We start from the raw sequence: 22,500 nt of genomic DNA, 5'->3' as shown, positions 1-22,500 counted from the left end.
CGTTACGTGAAGTATATTCTAATGTGAAAACTGTGATCATGAAAATCTGATCTTTGTTTGATTTTTTCGTTACAGTTGCGGCTTGCTTTCAGTCGAGGGGAAATGAAACCCGGACTGTACGTTCCAACACGTGCTCCACGACAGTATGTGAACAACGTGGTAAGTCAACAACACATGTAACTGATAACTAGCATTATACATTGTAAATATTTTACCACTAAAAGTGGTCTGAGTTTGAACTAAACGTGAACGTTGGTTTCAGTGTCACATTAGTTTGGCAAAGGAATTGTTTTATCTTCATATCTTTAGGCACAAGACCTGAAATGATACAACAAACAAACAAACAAACAAACAAATTGACAAAAAACAAACAAACCATGCATACCTCTACTAATGCAAATGCACACACAGACACACACATACATTCATTCACACACACACACACACACTCACACTCACACACACATTCACACACATACATACACACATACATACATACATACATACATACATACATACATACATACATACATACATACATACATACATACATAACATATATGCATACATGTGTATATGCACATACACATGTTCAACAATTATGTTTAGACAAAAAGTATAAAAATTCCACTGGCAAAAAATTAAATGACTAAATTGATTTTACCTTTTAATACTTTTAGAGAAATTATGAGCATCAAGTTCAACTATTAAAAATTAGCATACAATTATTCTACATATTTTATGTTCTGTTGTAGAATGGATTACAAGAAAAAATTGAAAATTTTAAGAAGGATCTTGATTGGATCGAAAGAATGGAAATAACTGCGAAGTCAGCAGATGATGAGAAGACGGAGAAAAGTGAGACTGATGATACTGATACTATGAATAATGATTTCAAAAGAGAGATAAAATTGTAAGTATTTATTGGACATATTATGAAACTCAAACTCAAATGTTTATCCTGACAGCTGACCAGAATAACAGTGACCAGTTTGCAGCCCTGCAATGATGCCTTTTTTGCTCGAATTTAAATACAAGTAAAATTTACTTTTGATTGAATAAGTTACTTGTGGGTACTTGAGAGAATCATCAATTTGCTTCACTGCATATAAAATTTAGAAAAATAAAAATAATAAGTAGTTCACTACAGTAACATTAGAATGATCATAACCCAGTGTGTTTCAATTGAGGCCTCCTTTGAATCAAAGGGGACTGGAATATAGATCGACTCACTGTAAGATATGTCATGTTGGTCAGCTCTATCAGGCTTGAATTTGTGATAGCTGATAGCGTGGCATGAATGCCGTATCTTACAGACTAGTAGTACAGACGTGAGTGATAGCTGATAGCATGGCATGAATGTCATATCTTACAGACTAGACTAGTAGTACAGGTGTGAGTGATAGGTGATAGCATGGCATGAATGTCATATCTTACAGACTAGTAGTACAGATGTGAGTGGTAGCTGATAGCATGGCATGAATGTCATATCTTACAGACTAGTAGTACAGATGTGAGTGAATGTCATATCTTACAGACTAGTAGTACAGACATGAGTGGTAGCTGATAGCATGGCATGAATGTCATATCTTACAGACTAGTACTAGTAGTAGTACAGATGTGAGTGGTAGCTGATAGTGTGGCATGAATGTCATATCTTACAGACTAGTACTAGTAGTAGTACAGACATGAGTGGTAGCTGATAGCATGGCATGAATGTCATATCTTACAGACTAGTACTAGTAGTAGTACAGATGTGAGTGGTAGCTGATAGCATGGCATGAATGTCATATCTTACAGACTAGTAGTACAGATGTGAGTGATAGCTGATAGTGTGGCATGAATGTCATATCTTACAGACTAGTAGTATAGATGTGAGTGATAGCTGATAGCATGGCATGAATGTCTTATCTTAAAGACTAGTAGTACAGACGTGAGTGATAGCTGATAGCATGGCATGAATGTCATATCTTACAGACTAGTACTAGTAGTAGTACAGATGTGAGTGGTAGCTGATAGCATGGCATGAATGTCATATCTTACAGACTAGTAGTACAGATGTGAGTGGTAGCTGATAGTGTGGCATGAATGTCATATCTTACAGACTAGTAGTATAGATGTGAGTGATAGCTGATAGCATGGCATGAATGTCATATCTTACAGACTAGTAGTACAGATGTGAGTGATAGCTGATAGCATGGCATGAATATCTTATCTTACAGACTAGTAGTACAGATGTGAGTATATACTTTATAAACCAGTCTTCTATGTGGTACCTTTGATTACTAACATAATGTTATTCTTGTACAGTTATCACCAGGCACAATCAGCTGTGCTGGAAGCACTGCCAAAATTGAGAAAATTAAATATACCCACAAGAAGACCAGAAGACTACTTTGCAGAAATGGCCAAATCAGATGAACACATGAGAAAGGTAGGTCACTGTTTACTAGTGTACAGTCTGTACACTAAAGATATGATTAACTGGGGGGGGTCAAAATTTTGCTCCCTTACCACCCTTAACAAATTCACTGGTTGGCCTGGTAAAATGAATGTGGAACTCAAGTAAATATTACCTACTTACCATCCTTAACAAAATACTGATTCGCCAACCCTGGTAAAATAGCAGGGGAACTCAGGTAGATTTACCTATTTACCACCTTAACAAAACACTGGTAGGGAACCCTGGTGAAGCATATTTTATTGTGGTTTCACCTCCACTGTCTATGGGTGCAGTGACAGGGTAACACAGGTAGATGTACCTACTGTACCTACTTGCCACCTTAACAAGATATAGGTAAGGAACACTGGTAAAATGAATGGGGAACATTATTAGATTATACCTGTACCACCCATAGCAACACCCTATGTTTTGATAATACAGAGTGGTATATAGACTAAGATATATCATGTCGCTCTGCACTCACCAGCCTCTGATGTGTGAGGGCGCCCCGACATGGCGTATCTTACAGACTAAGTTGTATCAAACACCACATGTACAAATGTACATGTTGCAATATAACAAAGTACTAGTATGTAACATGATATTACTGTCATCTTTCAGGTCAGACAGAAACTACTAAGTAAACAGTTGGCAATGGAAAGATCTGAGAAAGCAAAGAAGCTAAGAGACCTCAGAAAATATGGAAAAGAGGTAAGATATGTATTGTATGTTAACTATAACATGTACCATACTTGGAGGTAAAATATGTATTGTATGCTAACTATAACATATACCATACTTTGAGGTAAAATATGTATTGTATGCTAACTATAACATGTACCATAGTTAGAGGTCAAAATAGCTAAGAATGACAAAGCAGTGTCTTCCTGATCAATATTATGGGCTATTATACAAGTCATTTTCAAACTGCAAATCAAAATGGTGACCAATAGCAACATTTGACTACTTTCAAATAATTTGAGATTTGATTATAAATCCATTAATTCGACTGCAGAGAAGTTAAAATATGATCAGAATAATAGGATTATTGTGGTACACTATGAAGTGATATTACCTCATTTCCTCCAACAAAAAATTCGTGTGACAAGGTATTCTTTACATAAAGTATACTCGTCACTGTTCAACACATCTTGACAGAATCTCATTTTTAAAGGAATAGTCGTACCATCTTTTAGAATTTGGGATTAACTAAAGTATGTCAAATTTGTAAAATAGTGCTACATTAGGCAGTCTTTTGGTTGCTACATAGATTTATAGATTACAGGATGGACTTGCTGAAATGTAACATTCAACAAAACAACATTCGGGTGATACCAATGTTGACACAGTTTACACTGACATGTACTGTCATTCACAATAATTTATGGGGTTCTTTGTTTCAGGTGCAACGAGAAGTTCTTCAGAAACGAAGGAAAGAAAAGAAAGAACTTCTTGAATCTGTTAAAAAATTCAGAAAAGGTAAATTCTTTTGTTCAATATGACACTAGATTTAGCATTAGTACATGACTTGACACATCTCCCAAATTATAATGTTATTGACATTTGTAGGAAAGGACAAATTGTTTGTGTATTTTAGCAAAACAAACAATCCACTCCACTCTGTATTTATATGAGAAAGTTTTTATTTATTTGTTTTTAGATTGAAAAGTTTACATACCAGTGTACGTAGTAGCCATTATTAATAGTTGCATTGATGAGATTGTAAACTAGGTTTACAAATGAATGACAAACTACTGGTGAAACCCTTTCCTATCCCTGTTCAGCACGCTTTCCAATGGTTACCATGGAAACATTTTATATATCACAGTCCATGGTTTCGCAGTAAATGTCTTGGTGTTCGACTAGCAGACCGTGTACATGTCACGTTTTTGTTTGACTTTGCAGGCCAGAAAGATAAACTTAACTTTACAGATGATATCAATATAATGCCACCATCAGATTTTAAAGGAAAGGGAAAGAAGGCCAAGAAAGAAACACAGGTATCTGGCAAACCAGGGTAAGTTGTGACTGTTTTACTAAACCATGTATCATCCTACGCAATACTTGGTAATAACTATGAAAGTATAGGTCATTTTAGAAAGTCAATTACCACAGTTTTTTTTTAGGACTGTTCTTACCTGTCTGTTCAAGTTTACTGTAAATGCAATTTTTACATGGTTTTGTTTGTTTGCAGACCAAATCCAAAGAGGACATTCAAAAACAAGAAGTTTGGCCTTGGTGGTCAGAAAAAACGGTCCAAATATAACACAGCTGAGAGTGCTGCAGATACTTCAAAGTTTAGGACATTTAAACACAGTAAAGGAAAGCAAGGTGGCAAGGGTAAAGCTAAGGTGAGGCCATGGAGTGTGCCAGTCTATATTAAAGCTATTGTATGTCAAAGTTTAACAAACAGCTTCACTACTTCTTTTCTGTGTTTTTCTGTTCCTTCTATTGTGTTACCTTTTTAAAATATAGCAATAGAAACCAATACAAAATAAGATGAAAATATGTAATATAATATAAGTTTAAAGATATCCGAACATAGTAGTAGTAAGTTACCTTACTGGAATCTAGTTTTTGAAGCAACTACATAGCTTTTGTCAGAATCACTCAGATGTCATCCGTGTAATGATGTTATGCCATTTGGTCCACTGCTACTACTATATCAAATGGAGTCGCATCAATTTCTATTCTGTTATATCCAAACATACTATTGAAGGCAAGGGTGAAGGACAGTACGTTATGCAAGATACTAACTGTATAGGATATCTTAATGCTAGTGATTGAAAGGGTTCAAACAAATACATGACATGTTCAAGTTATGGTAAGTTTTTGGAATCCTCACAACTTTCTCATCATATGTCCATTGTGTGCTACCACAACGTCTTATATCACTTTGTGTTATTGCAACTAGTATGTGCCAATATGATAAGATAAATATATCATATACCTTGACTGATTTCTTTTGTCATTGACAGGGTGGTCAGAAGAGATTTGGTAAAGCCAGAAGACAGAAATCAAGAGTGAAAGCAAGAAGATAGTACTGATTCACCATGATGTGTAGATGATAAGATACATCGTGTTGCCCTGCCCTCACTGGTGAACAGGGTTGACTGATATGTGAGGATGCCTCATCATGGCATACCTAACAGCTACAACTTACTACTACACCATCTACCATTACCATCTGATTTGTTGGTGAATTAATAAGGAACACAGACTTTTGTTCTACTAGTACATCATTGCTGGTACTCTTCTTTAGAAAGTCTATGTTCTTTGAAGAGCTCTTCACCCCAATAAATAATACCCAACTATAAATAATAAGTCACCGCTGAATACTGAGATTTTATGTTGATTTAATGTGACTGTAACTTGGAAGACAGATCCTCAGTGCTGCTAGTGTCAACTTATTAGCAGGATTAGGTATAACCATGGCATGTATACAGCTACAATCTTACAACCAAGATCATTATAATGAAGTCATTCTTTGACTAAATGTCACTCAGACTTAGAGCAAGCATCATCGTATATATTTGTTACATGTATCAATAAAGTGTAAATGGTACAGACAGAATTTCTACAATGTAACATTTAGAGACATGGTTTTATTCAGTGATGACATTGTTTCAAATAAAGCCGAACTATTTCTAGCATTGAAAGTGTTGTGTCTGGTAATCTGATTGGGGTATCACTTCAGTTAATAAGTGATATTGTACTCACACTCATGCAATTACTAAACGCATAAATAGGCACCCTGGCTCTTACTAAAAGAGTTGATTATTGAGTCAATAACAATGATATTTATTCTTGCAAACCAGAGCTGTTCTGTGACACTGTGACATTTGTATATGAATGGAACCATGGTCACTTGGCAGTGCGGTAAAAGAGGCTGTGGTTTATGACGATGCATGATATTAAGCAGACTGTACTTTAAACACATCAATGATCTTGGTTGTAAAATAAATGACAACCAGTCTGACAATGATTATGACAAAATAACCTTCGCAACAGGAGAATAAATAAAGACATCAAACAAAAATACTCTATACAATGGTCTTTATTTCTGTATTAATGGAAAACATTGCAGTAAATATACACCATATACCAGTTCTACGTTGTACAATTGTACCATTTTTCCTCTTTTCTACAATAAAATATTTTTGAATTGTCAAAACATCATCTGTTTGGTAAATCCTTGAGGTAAGAATCCAAAATAAAATGCAGCGCACGCTGAAAAGCCCATATTGCACCAAGGTATGACTTTGGTTATCAGTCCTATCACCACTTGTAAGATGTACCCTTATTGGTCCAATTACCAGTATCACACGTAAGATGTACCCTTATTGGCTGTTGGTCCTATCACTATGTAAAATGTACCCTTATTGGTTATTAGTGGTATCACGCGTTCAACATGTAAGATGTATCTCTATTGGTTATAAGTCATATCACAACATGCAAGATGCAACCTTTACTACACCACCACTAATTGGACGGACCTACTTTATTCTTTTTCTATAATTTCAAAGAGAAAAAGATAAAAAAAGTTGAGGGAAAAGCGGCAGTAAGGATCCATATACAATATTTGAATTTTGCTAATCAGTAATCAGTGCAATCAATTTAGATTTACAAACATGGGAGAAGTAACTGTGTTCAACAGTGAGTGTTCAGACAGAGTTGTGTTGAGGTCAAAGTTCACTGAAGATTTTCCTGCTGTTCCTTCATTCTCCATGCTGCATCCATGTATTTGGTTATTTCTGAGTTCTGTCTTGGGAAGTGAAGTCGTTTGTCTTCTCGGTCCTGTGGAATCTGTCAAATTAACAATAACAAATGTTAAATCATGATTGAAGGAAAGACTTGGTTAAAGCATAGACCAGGTGGAGGGTCTATGGTTAGTCTTAGAGGCTACCTCAGTGAACTTTGGCAGAAAAAAATTAATGTGTATTTCCGATATTACATTTACTCAGAAAATAGGGTAGGTAGCAGAGGATTTTCATTTTAATATATTTTTATTTTTGAAAATATTGCTTCAACCCAAAACCAAACGTAATGTCAGTCAGTATGCCACTTCTGTGATACTTTGATGAAATATGTGGGGAAAGAAAACAGATATGCATGAAGGTCAAGAAGACAGAATTTCTGTTCTTTTTTGTTTTAAATGTTTAAACTAGGATTGGTCGGATTATTAGAAACAATTTATTTTGGCTTATGCATGTATCCACAAATGATGATACCCAATGACATGGCATTGATATGGAGGCCACAAAGGTTCCATGAAAGGCCAGTATTGTAATATGATTAAAATGTATGCGATGAAAAGTTGTCTGGCAGAGCTACAGAAAAAGGTTGGTCCTGTAAAACTGAATGATTCTTTCTAATCATTATAACTCTCACTAATGAGAGAATACTTTGTATTAATACAAGAAGGTAGGATGAACCTAGTTTATGGTTTCACCAACTTTCACCAATAAAACAAACTATTCATCATGTCAATACTGAATAGAATAAACTTGCACTTTGGGGAGGAATGTTAATGAAATTAAAGGTGACATAGTAAGGTGATGACAAATACAAAGACACCAATATCTAACAGTACTGGTGTATCACAGATCACAGGTAACTTTTAATACCTTGCAAACATAAGAAAGCAATCAGACTCATACTTTTTTTTTAATTTTACCAATCAGTAAATTCTTTGACTTCATAATTTTTATGTTACGGAGGAAGAATTTTGACTTGGTATTATCGTTGTAAACCACAGCCTCTTTTATAACAGTCCAACACCAATTATCAAGATATTTTGATAGTTTTCGGTGTCACGGAAGATATATTAGCTCTGGTTTACGAGAATAGGTATTATATGTATATGGAATTAGTCATCTGATATTAGAAACACCCCCCCCCCCCAAAAAAAAAAACAACAAAAAACAAAAACAAAAAACAAACAAACAAACAAAAAACCAAACAAACTCATCTAAGTCTGAGAGTCACTAGCAATGGTATAATAGTAGAAACCAACCAATGATATCAACAGGATTTCCATACTAACAGGATCTAATTTGATATATTAATGAAATCCTACAAGTCTGTTTACAATATCCACATATCCTTTGTATCTACACAGGTATGTTATCATCAAACATCCTTTTAATTTGACAACACCAGGATGTGCAACATCATTGTACAATGTACTTATACAAAAAAAAACCTTCAAATTCAATTCTAGTGTAAACTTTTACAGTCTCGAGATGACCACATAATTTATCAATTACTGCACAGGACAAACTACACTTGGTTATTTTTACTTTTGATTTGAAATAGTGACATCTTGCAAGTGAGGATTTGGAGTGACCCCGGTGACCTGGAAGATTCCATTCACTGAAAGGTGTGACAGATACTTACAAGTGGTCTTGATATCCAACCATACTCCTGAGCTTCTGTTTGAGGGAAAGTGTATTTTTTGACTGGCTCTTGATGGGCACGGTGAATGATTTTTAAGAAGTTATCTGTCAAAAAATATAAATGAAATACAATAACATAATATTTAAACATCAGAGTTGACAATCTGTATACCACTGCAATGATGTGTTTCCACTTTAACTTATACAATGTCATAAACTGAACAAAAATAACAAGTGTGAACTGAATGAAGACCTTTGATGAAAAAAAAGTAGAAAGTGTTGTGTAAAACTTGATCTTGGACAACTGAATAAACAAGCCCAATTCTCAGTATCTACAGTAGCATTTTACCCTCATGCCAGCAGGCCAAAATAGAACAAGAACCTATTGAATGATGATATAACTTTATTACACACGTATAGAAAATTGACAATTCTATTTGGGTACATAAGTGTAATAAAAATATTGAACAACACTACAATTTTGTTGATTAACTATTTTTACATGAGTTTAGATATATACAGAGAGCAATTATAATCTCTTTTTGTTTTCATTGCATTATAAATTGCTGTAATATAGTAATATATGTACATACCATCTTCCTCTCCATCAGCAGAATCATGTAGTGAGTTTGGTTTACCAGTCAATGTATACACTGCAAAGAGAAATAACAGTTGATTTAGGTATAGTTGTATATAAAGAGACAGACCAGTTTACCACCACATGCCATCACTCGGTTACCGCATATACCCCGGGCCTCTGGTTACCGACACTTCATCATTATATACGTGTCACTTAAATTCTCACTATTTAATTTGATTTTAAGCTTCTTGTGTCAATATTTGATACCGATTGTATAATTTTAAAGAAAATGGCTAATAATCCTGATTGTATTTTAGCTAAGATCTGGACAGCTACGATTTTTATGGAATTAACTTTCGAAATTTCGCTGGGCATTCATAACCTAGCCAAGGACAAAACACAAATCGTAAACAAACAATAGAACCGTGTCCCCAAAGATGGTGGTGTCGCGCCATATTATGTGTCCCACGACTTACTTTTTCTGAATGGATTGACACTATACGTCGTGTACAGCTTTTGGTGTCTTTGCTCCTTCTTAATAGTTTCTTCTAGAATTGCACTCTGGTGTACGATGTTCACTGGTTCTTTAGTGACCACAGGTTTAGCCATTTTGGACGGATTTTCTAGCCGATATTTGGTGAGACGATAAGAACTCTATTCACAATCTATGACCTATTTATTTACTGCTTGTGACGTCAACCTGGCAACGGTTGCCTAGAAGAGCGACCCCATCCGTCCAATCAACGAACGCTTTAGAGGGCGCTGTTTGGGCGTCCGCATTTCTCTCCTCAAACGCTGATTTCAGACGCCATACTTTGTTGTATATTCCTTTGATTCTGACAAACGCTAAATTGTTATATCAAAATTTACCATTTCTCGAGGCTGATATACTTAAAATACGCATTAACCTTTCCGTCATCATCACTGGACTACATATATGTAATATTGTGATCAAAGGTACGTATAGGACCGTTGTTTTTGGAAGATTTCGGTAGCGTCGTTTTACGGCGGCGAATGTTTTGATTTCGCATACATGGCATTTTTTTCATTTCCAATTTCCCAGTCCTCAGTGTTTTGCGACAATATGAAGTATTTTATCATAGATACTATATTTTAGTGATGTTTGTCATTCCCATTGGCGATTATATACGTTTTGCATTCTTTTGGGTTTGCCAAATATGCTATGGAAATTTCGACATGACAATTTTCATTCAGTGTTTCACTTGTAAGTTGTAACCATTTCCTGATGCCAGTGATGGCAGAAATGTTCTAGTATAAAGGGACCAATAGTCCACTTACAACCAATGTACTTTTGTGATATTTCTCAGACTATCATGATTTATATTATTCATATTTCAGATATCACAATGGCATAGTATTTGAAATCGGATTTTGCAACAAGGATAATAAACTAATAATATTTACAAAGTGAACGTCACAAATATTTACTGGTAACAGTCAGTACTTCCAGAAGTGTGTGTTGTTTATCAGCTTGGAGTCCGTGTGCAATACCCTTTCTAGCCGAGTTCTGCCATTATAGTAAGTGTCCTAGAAATATGGACCAGGAATATGAAAGTCGACTTTTGAGACAGCAGAATGGACAGAGTTCAGTTGGTTCACCAGTAACATCTGTAAGTATTGCTACATTGTATGTTCACTTTATGTCCACATGTACCACTGCCAGCATTGTCTGGTTGTCGTCTACGAGGTGCAATCTTTACTTTGATTTGAATGGAACAGGAAATGATCACATGTCTAGAATACAATGGGGTTCCTAGCACTGTAACAGGTCTGTTCATAATGGTCTGTTCACCTTCACGTTCACAACTTTTGAACAATTATGGACAATAAATCAATATGTATGACTATGAGTAGATTGTTTATAACTAATTATACTTTCTGACTTTCTTACAGCCACTCAAGTCTCCAAATGCAATGATCTCACCAACTCGTGAAAAATACAGTGATAGGTGAGCACTTTATACACTTGCCACATAAGGTACTCTGGAATCCTTGTCTTTGTCAAGAATACAACTGTGCCACTGCCTTGTGAACACTTTCACACTCTTATGAATTTGCAAACTAGATACTTAAAGCTTGAAAACAAAGGCTTTCTATCACCTTTCACACACATCCAACCTTTGATCCATAGTCCCTCAATAACATGATGAACGAATTGTGTTGATTCGTCTTATTATTGTTAGTGTTAATTTTTCACATCCTGTGACAATGTTGCATGTATCCCAAACTTTGAATAACCTTTCTCAAGCTAACACTTTTGTCGTGAATTAATGTAACAAACATCAAACCCTTTCTGTTCACCATACTCTATATGTTTCTTGATTATATTGCTATTTTTGTATGTTGATATTTAGGTTTATACCTAGCAGAGCCATAGCCAATTGGCATGTAGGTTTTAATTTAATTCAAGAACCAACAAAAGAATCACCAACTACTACACGGAAAGCCAGAGAAGCACACTCAGAAGCTGCTAAAGGTAAGATTACCAGTATTGAACGTATAGAGTATTATTAGATGGAGTCCTAGACAAAACCTAGAATGTTCTTGTAAATAGTTTGCTCATAAACACCACACTTGAAATGCAACTCTTTCTACGGAGTTTCAACAAAACTTTTGTTTATTCCTCAAATTCATATCATGTGTATATATTTGTTTCTGTTGACATATCCAAGGGTTTAGAACACAGAATCTTGGAAATTGTAAAAAGTGACAATTTATACATGTTCATTTTCATATTGCCACTTCTTTACAGGTATAGGTATCATAGTGTGAAAACAATGTGGTCAGAGGTGAGAGGTAGATTTGACTTACTTTTGATAAATGTTTTGTTGTATTTGAATCAGATGGTTTGGCATACAATTGTCTGTTGAAGAATGAATTGCTAGGAGCCAGTATAGAAAAGATAAAAGACCCCCAGACTGAAGACAGAAGGCTTTCAATGAACAGTCCAGAAAGTAGGAATTTATTTCGATTTAAAAGTCAGGCTAAGAGACCTTGTTCAGAGGCTGATGAAGATTCTTCTCCATACTCACTATCTCCTGTAGGAAATAAAAGGTAAGGGGATAGATTGTATATCAATTCTGGTTTGTATGTAGTATGATGATGATTGTGTGTTTGAGAATGGTGGAAAAGATATTTAACTATCATAATCACTGTAGGTATTTTTTAATGGAATCATGAATTGGGTAGGAAAATACACTAAATTAGTTCACGGCTCAAACAACCTACAACACATTTCATGTTACCATTCACTGATCCTGTTTAATACAACCATACAATAAGAAACTGTACATTCTACTACAATCACAATTTCTTGCTACTGTACAGTTTGTCTAAATGAAATAAACCATTAAACATACTGCATGAGACACAGACATGCTGGCACCATTGTTTTGGTGTCTGCATCTGATGTCGGCATGTTGACACATTAGACAAACTGTCACAAGAAACTTATTCATTCAATTCTTGCTATCTTAAAAGTGTAGAACTTGCAGTTTTGTATTGATGTCTGTGTGGTTGTATCAAACAGAGCCAGTGAACGTTAACATGAAACAAGCTGCATATGGTCTTTACTCGTCAATATTATATCAAGTTTATCAGTGTGGACCATAGACCCTCCACCGTGATGGCGGGTCTGTGAGTGTACTTGGTGTATTTTGAGATGATTTGACATTTTGACATATTGATACATGTAATAAACACTAACTTGTATTGTACATGTGTTGATGTAGACTGTAATACTATACATTGTGTGTCAGTCCTATCAGGCCCTTCCCAACCTGTAACTAGGAGCAGACACATGTCAGCCCTATCAGGCCCTGTATGTTAGCTGATAGCATGGCACAAGATGTCATATCTTGTAGACTAACATCTTTTGAATATAACTATCATTTATCTATCATTGGTTCTTGAAATGGATCAACTTGTTATTACATTATTAATCTGTATCACTTTGAAGAGAATTGTTGATCACTGACCAAACTCCTTCTTTCTTTTTCCCGTCAGTCAAAAACTTCTTAGGTCACCTCGTAAACAAACAAGAAAAATTTCAAAGATTCCTTTTAAAGTGTTAGATGCACCAGAACTCCAGGATGATTTCTATTTGAATCTAGTGGACTGGTCTTCTAGTAATATACTGAGTGTTGGTTTAGGTACATGTGTGTATCTATGGAGTGCTTGTACTAGTCAAGTTACAAGGCTGTGTGATTTATCCTGTGATGGTGATTCTGTAACATCAGTATCATGGAATGAACGGGTAAGTAGAATTCATAAGCAGACAATTTTATCTCTGAGAGTTACTAAAGATTTTGTATATACATTTGTATAAAGTTTATATGTATAAAATCTTTAGTATCTCTCAAAGAGTGCATATTTGGATGTAAGGGTGGGCCAGCCATAACAAGTAGACATGTTTTGCCAGTATTCAAGAGTATTTTTAGTATTTCAATAAAAAAGAACAGAAATATAGCTGCACTATTTCCCTCCTAGCCAATGTTTTGAGTTCGTTTCACCTTGTCAAGTTGTGAATGCTTGAAGTGAATATATTTTACATAACAATGTAATACCATAGTTCCTCTACCAAAGGAGGGTCTATGGTAATACATAAACTTAAAGTATTGATAACTTTACCATTATTTAAAACACAACACTGAACTTTAAGAATTGGTAAGAGGGGTTTAATATTTCTTAACATGTAGGTTTTTTTTTGTTTTCACAGGGAAACCTGGTTGCCGTTGGAACCCATAAAGGTTTTGTACAAGTTTGGGATGCTCTAGCACAGAAAAGAATGTCTACATTAGAAGGCCATTCAGCCAGAGTTGGTAAGTAGTGTTGGTTTCATACTATGCATATGCCATAGTGAGAAAGATAAAAGAATCGTTAATGTGGTCACTAGAGGGCGCCATCCAGAAGCAGCTTTTGCACAGGAAGTGTGGACTTTCAAATAAACCTCTATAAAGTTTGAATGGCATTTCAAGAAGTGATAACAAATATGCAGTAAAGTGACAACTAATGGTTTATCATCTTCCAAAAAGCCAAATTCACTTATCTTGTAGTCCCTTCTCACAGAAACAAACCATATTTCCTTTGAGTTTAAACATCTTTAATGCATTCATGACAGTACAAATTGCACTTCAGTCAAATATACAAAAGAACTGTAGAATAATAAAGTATCTATATATTGATAGGTGCACTGGCTTGGAATGCAGACATTCTGTCGTCCGGAAGTCGTGATAGATTGATTCTACAACGAGATGTCAGAACTCCGTGTGTTGTACCGGAAAGAAAACTACAAGGACACAAACAAGAAGTGTGTGGTTTGAAATGGTCACCTGACCACCAACACCTGGCATCAGGAGGCAATGATAATAAGGTAAGCATTTATACAGTAAATAATAAATACATGTACTACATTATTTAATATCAGGTCAGATGTGTCAAGTTTGAAATTATCATTTTCACAGTAAAATTGATTGATTGATCTTTATTCAACCAGAAGATACAACAACATATTGTAATGTGTTGTTGATATAACTTTTTACACCAACAACACTTTGATATTATACATAGCTTACATAGGATAATATGAATTCCAATGTATAGGATACTCAGTGTCCATCCAATGCCTTATAGATTAGTGTGTCAGCAACCACCCTACATAGTATATAAGTCAGGATTTCTCTATTTAGAACAATGTTAACTTTATTTTGTGTATATTTTTGTTGGTTCTAGTTATTTGTATGGAACACATCAAGTCTTTCACCAGTCCAGCAGTATACAGAGCATCTAGCAGCAGTCAAGGCCATAGCCTGGTCACCACATCAACATGGACTACTAGCATCAGGTGGTGGTACTGCAGATAGATGTATAAGATTCTGGAATACATTAACATGTCAACCCTTACAGTGTGTGGACACTGGTTCTCAAGTGTGTAACCTAGCATGGTCCAAACATGCCAATGAACTGGTAAGAATACTTTAACTTTTCTAACTTTTTTTAATCAGTACACAAAATAATCTGAGATACTGGTAGGTCATCTTACACAAGGATGTAGAGATTGTCACCTATAACAATATCTATATTTCACATGAAATTTAAAATTTAAAATATAATTTCATCAAAATTTGTTCATTTTGTGGATGTTACAGGCATATGAAATGAATCTGACTCGCTCTTTGTATTTCCACGCTTTGCTTATCAAGCCATTATGTCGTTGATCAATGATCAGTTATAAAAGTCTTTCTTGTTTCATCATTGTCACATTTCATCAAATTCATCAAAGTAGTATTATTGTCAATAGTTTGATGTGTTGTAATTTGTTGAACTCTGAGGTCTAATTCTTAGAATTTACTTGTTTGTTTGTTTACAGGTTAGTACCCATGGTTACAGTCAAAATCAGATATTAGTATGGAAATACCCATCATTGGTTCAAGTGGCTAAATTGACAGGACACTCATTCAGGGTACTTTATCTGGTAAGTAGGAATTGGAGTTCTTCTGATAATCGAATTGGTTGTCATTTTGTGTTACTCAGATTCTCCTGATTGAGCAGCAATCTAAGTTTAATAGTTTACAATGTAGATTTTGATGTTCTTTAACCAAAGTATGCATCAATATCCTCTAATACCAACGACCACACAAAATGGAGAGTACACTTTCAAGATGTACTTTAATCTAGATTGCTGTGTGCTGGTTTGTAGATTTACAAAACAATTTTATCTTTCTTTTAATGTTTATATTTGTTCTATCAATGTTTTCTCACCATATCTTTGCCCCTTCTACAGGCAATGTCCCCTGATGGTGAAGCAATAGTAACAGGTGCTGGAGATGAAACTCTAAGGTTCTGGAATGTGTTTAGTAAAACAAGATCAACAAAGGTAACACATCAAATAAATTCTTTTCCTACTGTTTCTTTAAGAATGTTTGTGTTAGCTACATATCAGAGACCATATGATATAGAATAGATATCCTCTTGTGTTAGCTGCAATCAACAAGAATTTTAATCACTCAGTTTGTATCTGGATTGTAGTTGAATGTATATTGCAATGATTTTTACCATATTTGTCCTAAACTAATTACAAATATTATTCCTTTGTGTTTTGTAGGAGTCCAAGTCAGTGTTGAATTTATTCAACCATATACGATAGAAGGAAATGGATATGTTACATGGACTACAACCATTGTAGTTGATCATCATGTCATACTGACCTTCAAACTTTATTGCTGTATTTTATAAGAAACTTACAAATCAAGAATAAAACTCTATCAGCTCAACAAACTCTGTAAAGCAGCTAATCATGATAGCCATGCTGCAGTATTAGATACAAGTACTCATATTTGTGATTACAGTATTTTGTAAGGACTTTAAAGTGTACACCAAAGACAAGGTGAATTTAAGCCTGTCTTTTTTTAAAAAACAATTTTACTTTAGTTGTTTTATAAAGTCAAAAACACTCAGCACTGCCGAGTAACACAGATATATATATATATCCTTATTATTTGGGGTCCTAAACGTTGTCTTTTGATTTCAAACTTTGTTTAATTTTTGTTTTTATCATTTGTAAACAAAAAAAACAAGCTGTTTAATTAAGCGTCACTGATTGTTTGAAAGATATGTGTGTATTATATTCCTAGAGTATTTAATAATACTTTTCTTTTATTCATTGTAAAATAAAACAAAATATCATAATCATATGAAATATAATGGATTTATGTTTTTCTTACTGGATGTGAATGTGTGTCTTTAGTATAGTGCTTACTAGACTGTAAGATACATTTTGACGCCAGCCCTCACCGGTCTGAGCTAGCTATAGAAAAGGAGTTGACCGATGTAGGCAAACCCAATTTTATTAGTTTAAAGAATGATTGAACATTATCAGAGCTAAATAACTTTTTTACATTTTTAAAGAACAGACTGTACTTGTATGTCAGTATATAAAGAAGACTGCTGACATTGATGATTATGTTGTTACGTTCTGGGGTTCCTTAAAGTTACTATTTGGTGTCAAAGTGGTGTAGTTGTAGGTAGATTGGTAGAACGTAAACGATTCTCCACTCTAACTATCTTTCTAGGGTACCAGGATCTAACGAGCTTGTCTAAGTTAGGAATTAGCCACACAGGTATCATCACTCACAAGTACGGCGTACGCTCTTACACTCAGGCAGAGAAAGACACCATACACCAACAGTTGCATTGTAAATCAAATCTAAGAGTCTTTATTTCCCCATATCCCTAACATATAAGTTCTAGTTGTCACCTTGACATTATAGTGACGTCATCATTCTAAATATAATTTGCTATAAATAATAAATGATCTCTCACCTAGATTCATTGTTCTAGAAGACATGGTGAACTTTCCACCTGAATATTTAACATTGAGAGATCATGCCATATGTAAATATTCACATGTAAGACAAATGTTGATCATGCCATTGGAAAATTAGGTATTAATCTGAATTTGATAATCAACAAGTTAACTTGTTTACAAGTACTAAGCTAAAACACTTGACAATTATTAGCTATTAAAGATAAATGCAATTAGTAGATAAATCAACATATTATTAGATCAGCTGTTGTTAGCTCCTGTTTGTAAGTAAGTAGTACAAAGATGATTTTTACGTTAATTTTGGCTAAATATGCCAAAATTTCAAAAATGATATTTCTGGATAGTAACAATATTTTGGCTGAGATCCATCAGTACTCCCCGTTGGTGGCGCACTCCAATGTGTAGCAAACCATCATCGACTCTCCATGCATTTTTTCCTGTTGAGATTTTAGTGCAGCCAAAACATGTTCCCTCCAAGGGTAATCATAATGATAACAAGTAAATACGTCACAGATATTGGGGTTGATAAAGTAGCGTCGCTAACTTCTGTGGAAGTAAAACGAGTATATTACAATCGTAAATGCAGTAAATGTCAAAATTACGACCTGAGACACAATTCCATATCTCTATGATTATTTACATAAAACTCAACTACAGGTTAGCTCGGGCTTTATGTTTGTCAATGCCTTGAAGTGAGTATATTATGTCCATATAGTTCTTTGTAAAGTGTGCAGTTTCTCTGCGATCCAAATGTCTGAATGTATGGTAATTTCCTGGTGCAATGTCTGAATGAAAAATTCGAGGTGCAGGCATTGCATTGCCACCCAAGCATTGTCGCCGCGAATCTGTCATTTAGCGACGCTACCGACTGAGATCTAGGTTACTATGGCTACGAATGATGGTTACAATTTAAACGTGTTTAAGAAAAATATCATAAGAAATCCTTCACAGAAACAAATAAGAGCTTACTACGGAGGCTTAATGAGGACACAGGAGTAGTTTCTTTTACCGTGCCAGCTGAGTAGTTTTCTTACAATGACATTAATTTTTTTACAGTAGCAGTAGTTTTTTCTACAGTTGCAGTAGTTTTTTTTACAGTGGCAGTAATTTTTTTTACAGTGGCAGTAGTTTTTTCTACAGTTGCAGTAGTTTTTTTTACAGTGGCAGTAGTTTTTTTTTACAGTGGCAGTAGTTTTTTTTACAGTGGCAGTAGTTTTTTTTTACAGTGGCAGTAGTTTTTTTTACAGTGGCAGTAGTTTTTTTTACAGTGGCAGTAGTTTTTTTACAGTGGCAGTAGTTTTTTTTTTACAGTGGCAGTAGTTTTTTTACAGTGGCAGTAGTTTTTTTTTTTACAGTGGCAGTAGTTTTTTTTACCTTGGCAGTAGTTTTTTTTTTTTACAGTGGTAGTAGTTTTTTTTTACAGTGACTAGTTTTTTTTACCATGGCAGTAATTTTTTTTACAGTGGCAGAAAATGTCCACCACCGTCGTCGTCAATACATGTAATTTCCCTCAACGTGGGTAGAAAATGGCAGTTATATTAGTAAAACGACCGGATATTAAGCAAGTTCATCGAGTTGGGTTTTTTCCCGTAAAAGTAGCCCATTTCATGAGAAAGAACCGTAGGTTGAGCCTTGTGTGACTCACGGACACAGTCATTGCTGTACCCAGCTTGGTAGAAACCCTGCATCCTTTCCCACATCAGGACAATCTACACTAACCTTATCATCTTCGAATCGGATGAGCCTTTCTTCACTAAGCCCACGACCCGCTAGAAAGTCCAGCAACTCCTCGTCAACGGGACTGGGACTATCTGCCCTTGTAGCCATTTTGGTGTAGTGCTTGTGAGGCCGCGAGGCAAGGCTCTGTGATAGCCAGGTCGGTACAAGACGGCGCAGTACAGGTCAGGTACAGGACAGGCCATGTCAGGTATAGTCGATTTTCCGATTCCAAGATGCATTGTGCGAGAGGACGTTGCTTGCGTTGTTACGTTTGAAATAACATTTTCATCAGGAAATGATGGTAAAACATGTTTATCTCTTTAATTATGGGTGATTTTATAGAGCAAAGAATGAATGCCTTCAATGACAGAGTGGGGTTTTACGGGTAAACCCAGGGTACCATCATGTGACAACCATCCCCCTGAGTAGCGTGCAAACCCCTCCGCCTGTACAGAATACATGGCATTGTATGGAGAGATGCGCAATGCATCTTGGAACTGGCAACAGGTCTATAGACTGAATCTATGCTTTGAAACATTGTGTATAAACTAAAAGAAATAAAAATACTGCCACTGTAAAAAAAAACTACTGCCACTGTAAAAAAAATTACTGCCACTGTAAAAAAAAAAATTACTGCCACGGTAAAAAAAATTACTGCCACTATAAAAAAAATTACTGTCACTGTAAAAAAAACTACTGCCACTGTCAAAAAATTACTGCCACTGAAAAAAAAATACTGCCACTGTAAAATAAAAAAACTACTGCCACTGTAAAAAAAAATTACTGCCACTGTAAAAAAAACTACTGCCACTGTAAAAAATTACTGCCACTTTAAAAAAAATTACTGCCCCTGTAAAAAAAACTACTGCCATGTTAAAAAAATTACTGCCACTGTAAAAAAAAAACTACTGCAACTGTAGAAAAAACTACTGCTACTGTAAAAAAATTACTGTCATTGTAAAAAAACTACTCAGCTGGTTAAAAAACTACTCCTGTGTCCTCATTAAGCCTCCGTAGCTTACAAAAACAAGAAAGGAAAGGAAGCTTATTATTATGTAGTGTAGGAATGTTGGAAGAATCATTCCAAAGTGTCTACTAAAGCGTATGTCAAGGCTTTAGTATATCGACAACTAACATAACAACAATATACAAATCTTTAAAAAAAATTGTGTTGGTACAGTTCTAGATCTATCAGCACCCCACCCCCACCCCACCCCCACCCCACCCCACCCCCACCCCCACACACAAACTTACCACATACGTCAATACATATAGGTTGTGCACTAACAGTTGGTGTGGCAGAATGGATTGAAATCACCTTGGTTACTGCATCGAAAGTACCACCAGACACAACGTAGAAGAAATAGACACATTCATCCCCATCGAAATCTACATCCTGTAACAATATCATAATATAAATATCAGAATTGTTGTAGAAGGAGTCTCGGAATGTTTTGTCCACAGATTTATCATCTGGACAATACTTTCTGATCAGTTTGAGAGAATGATAAAATTATCTTTATTTTTATTGCTATGACTGTATCAAAATTAAGATCACGCCAGTCTGAAACACTACGGTGACGTGACACATGAAAACATAAATCAGATCTAATCTGTCTAGTACATATCCATGATTCCACTTCGCTATGGTGGAGAGCGATTCAGAAGTGGAGTCACACGATCTAGACATGCTTCATCAGATCATAAGGTTCAACAACAACAACAACAACAACAACAACAACAACGTCAACGTCATTAATGGTATGATCCGCATCACATCATTCTACCATGTCTCGTGTAAACTCACTGTCAAAGTAACTTGCAACTGTAACCAATGGAAACTAATGTCACATGTAGGCTTGTGTAATATTTTTAATTCACTGTATTTAGCGATGAATTTATTTCCGATATTGATATCACTCTTCGTACAATTGTTGGGAGAACCCACCTGTGTGTTTCCAGTTTTCAGTTTCCTTGTGAACGACATCGTCATCATCCCGTCAATCATAGACCCCGCTTTATATCGAATATCGTCGTTTTCATCTTGAACAGCGCCATCACTACGTGCTGCGTCAATCCAGCGATCTGAGATTTCAGGCGAATTACCACCACTTTCAACCCACCCAATCACGGCATCTGTGTATGGCTACGAGAGTCAACAATTTAACAACAACAACAACAACAACAACAACAACAACAACAACAACAACAACAACAAGTTCATGTATGAAAAACAAATCTCTTGTTCCTTCCATCAATTCCATTGGCCTACCTTTCTCCATTTTTCGAATTATGTTATTGCAACGAAACACAGCCTAGCCAGTCATATTCATCAAAGTGTACTGTTTTTTGTCAAAATGTATAAACATTTACGCATGAATTTGTGGTGCAACACAGAACATGTAGCCTCAGCTTTAAATCAAAATAAAAAATAAACAAATCCATCAATTGACGTAAAACAAGCATAAATTATACGTAGTTTTAAGTGAATTTTGTAATAAAGTTTCCTAAACTTGACTTCCAGACTGGTAAAACAATAAAGCATTTTTTTTTTAATATTGATAACTTTTATTCTATATTTCTTCTTATTTCCTTCTCACCATGGAAATATCCTTCGAGAATCCAATACCAGTCCACTTATCGACAGCATTACTTGTCATGATTTCGAAAGTGACGTCATCGTTTTTGTCATCGTAAGACCACGTGACACGGTAATCACATGATATTCCCTCACAAGTCGATGGAGATTTCCACTCTCCCTTACAATTACCAGTACGGGAATCGTCGGGGTTTTCTAAAAGAATATCAAAATATACGATATTACACACATGTTTGTTTGTTTGCTTGTTTGTTTGTTTGTTTGTTTGTTGCTTGTTTGTTTGTATGTATGTATGTATGTATGTATGTATGTATGTATGTATGTATGTATGTATGTATGTATGTATGTATGTACGTATGATTCTTTACTATTAAAGTTTAACTGCAAGTGTGTTTGAATTTGTAATCCGAAAAACTA

General features: G+C 35.2%; 4 protein-coding genes across 8 annotated transcripts in view; 2 read left to right on the top strand and 2 right to left on the bottom strand.

Annotated features, from left to right (window-relative positions):
- Nucleotides 1-6,559, top strand: part of LOC144436274 (putative rRNA-processing protein EBP2) — a 6,847-nt gene extending 288 nt beyond the window's left edge. Inside the window, exons 2-9 of one of the 2 annotated variants that reach the window (XM_078125021.1) lie at nucleotides 76-159; nucleotides 756-913; nucleotides 2,311-2,434; nucleotides 3,065-3,154; nucleotides 3,847-3,922; nucleotides 4,349-4,460; nucleotides 4,638-4,788; nucleotides 5,431-6,559. In XM_078125021.1, coding sequence (XP_077981147.1) covers nucleotides 76-159; nucleotides 756-913; nucleotides 2,311-2,434; nucleotides 3,065-3,154; nucleotides 3,847-3,922; nucleotides 4,349-4,460; nucleotides 4,638-4,788; nucleotides 5,431-5,484 — 849 coding nt within the window. In that variant the 3' untranslated portion in view covers nucleotides 5,485-6,559. Of the gene's footprint in view, nucleotides 1-75; nucleotides 160-755; nucleotides 914-2,310; nucleotides 2,435-3,064; nucleotides 3,155-3,846; nucleotides 3,923-4,348; nucleotides 4,461-4,637; nucleotides 4,795-5,421 lie in introns of both variants that reach the window. The other variant, XM_078125020.1, reaches the window with a different exon arrangement.
- LOC144436275 (cilia- and flagella-associated protein 144-like) lies at nucleotides 6,491-10,087 on the bottom strand. The gene is made up of 4 exons (XM_078125022.1): nucleotides 9,898-10,087; nucleotides 9,435-9,494; nucleotides 8,843-8,946; nucleotides 6,491-7,249 (listed from the first exon to the last, which is right to left on the bottom strand). Exons 1-4 carry the CDS (start codon nucleotides 10,028-10,030, stop codon nucleotides 7,136-7,138), a joined length of 411 nt encoding a protein of 136 aa, XP_077981148.1. The 5' UTR covers nucleotides 10,031-10,087; the 3' UTR covers nucleotides 6,491-7,135.
- A 149-nt stretch (nucleotides 10,088-10,236) lies between these two features.
- Nucleotides 10,237-17,053, top strand: LOC144436362 (fizzy-related protein homolog). Its single transcript, XM_078125146.1, has 12 exons — nucleotides 10,237-10,378; nucleotides 10,781-11,052; nucleotides 11,336-11,391; nucleotides 11,797-11,918; nucleotides 12,286-12,496; nucleotides 13,448-13,697; nucleotides 14,160-14,262; nucleotides 14,629-14,813; nucleotides 15,173-15,406; nucleotides 15,810-15,914; nucleotides 16,224-16,316; nucleotides 16,545-17,053. The coding sequence occupies exons 2-12, from the start codon at nucleotides 10,978-10,980 to the stop codon at nucleotides 16,584-16,586; spliced, it is 1,476 nt and encodes a 491-aa protein (XP_077981272.1). The 5' UTR covers nucleotides 10,237-10,378; nucleotides 10,781-10,977; the 3' UTR covers nucleotides 16,587-17,053.
- Nucleotides 17,054-17,674: 621 nt separating this feature from the next.
- The window catches only part of LOC144436192 (uncharacterized), a 12,968-nt gene continuing 8,142 nt past the window's right edge, over nucleotides 17,675-22,500 (bottom strand). The window contains exons 12-16 of one of the 4 annotated variants that reach the window (XM_078124910.1): nucleotides 22,085-22,278; nucleotides 21,433-21,630; nucleotides 20,773-20,880; nucleotides 19,485-19,628; nucleotides 17,675-18,311 (exon numbers count right to left, since the gene is read on the bottom strand). In XM_078124910.1, the coding sequence (XP_077981036.1) occupies nucleotides 18,273-18,311; nucleotides 19,485-19,628; nucleotides 20,773-20,880; nucleotides 21,433-21,630; nucleotides 22,085-22,278 (683 nt within the window). In that variant the 3' untranslated portion in view covers nucleotides 17,675-18,272. Of the gene's footprint in view, nucleotides 18,312-19,484; nucleotides 19,741-20,738; nucleotides 20,881-21,432; nucleotides 21,631-22,084; nucleotides 22,279-22,500 lie in introns of all 4 variants that reach the window. The other 3 variants (XR_013480942.1, XR_013480943.1, XM_078124911.1) reach the window with 3 other exon arrangements.

This window comes from Glandiceps talaboti, chromosome 6, assembly GCF_964340395.1.
Source record: "Glandiceps talaboti chromosome 6, keGlaTala1.1, whole genome shotgun sequence".
Taxonomy (NCBI): Eukaryota; Metazoa; Hemichordata; class Enteropneusta; family Spengelidae; genus Glandiceps; species Glandiceps talaboti.
The sequence above is the reverse complement of the archived record's forward strand: the minus strand, read 5'-3'. Positions and strand labels throughout refer to the sequence as shown.

Coding starts and splice junctions, on each gene's coding strand:
- LOC144436275 (XM_078125022.1), bottom strand. CDS start 10,030: ATGGCTAAACCTGTGGTCACTAAAGAACCAGTGAACATCGTACACCAG. Junction 9,495..9,897: donor TGTCAATCCATTCAGAAAAA/GTAAGTCGTGGG, acceptor TTCTCTTTGCAG/TGTATACATTGACTGGTAAA. Junction 8,947..9,434: donor TGCTGATGGAGAGGAAGATG/GTATGTACATAT, acceptor ATTTTTTGACAG/ATAACTTCTTAAAAATCATT.
- LOC144436362 (XM_078125146.1), top strand. CDS start 10,978: ATGGACCAGGAATATGAAAGTCGACTTTTGAGACAGCAGAATGGACAG. Junction 15,407..15,809: donor CCAAACATGCCAATGAACTG/GTAAGAATACTT, acceptor GTTTGTTTACAG/GTTAGTACCCATGGTTACAG. Junction 15,915..16,223: donor CATTCAGGGTACTTTATCTG/GTAAGTAGGAAT, acceptor CCCCTTCTACAG/GCAATGTCCCCTGATGGTGA.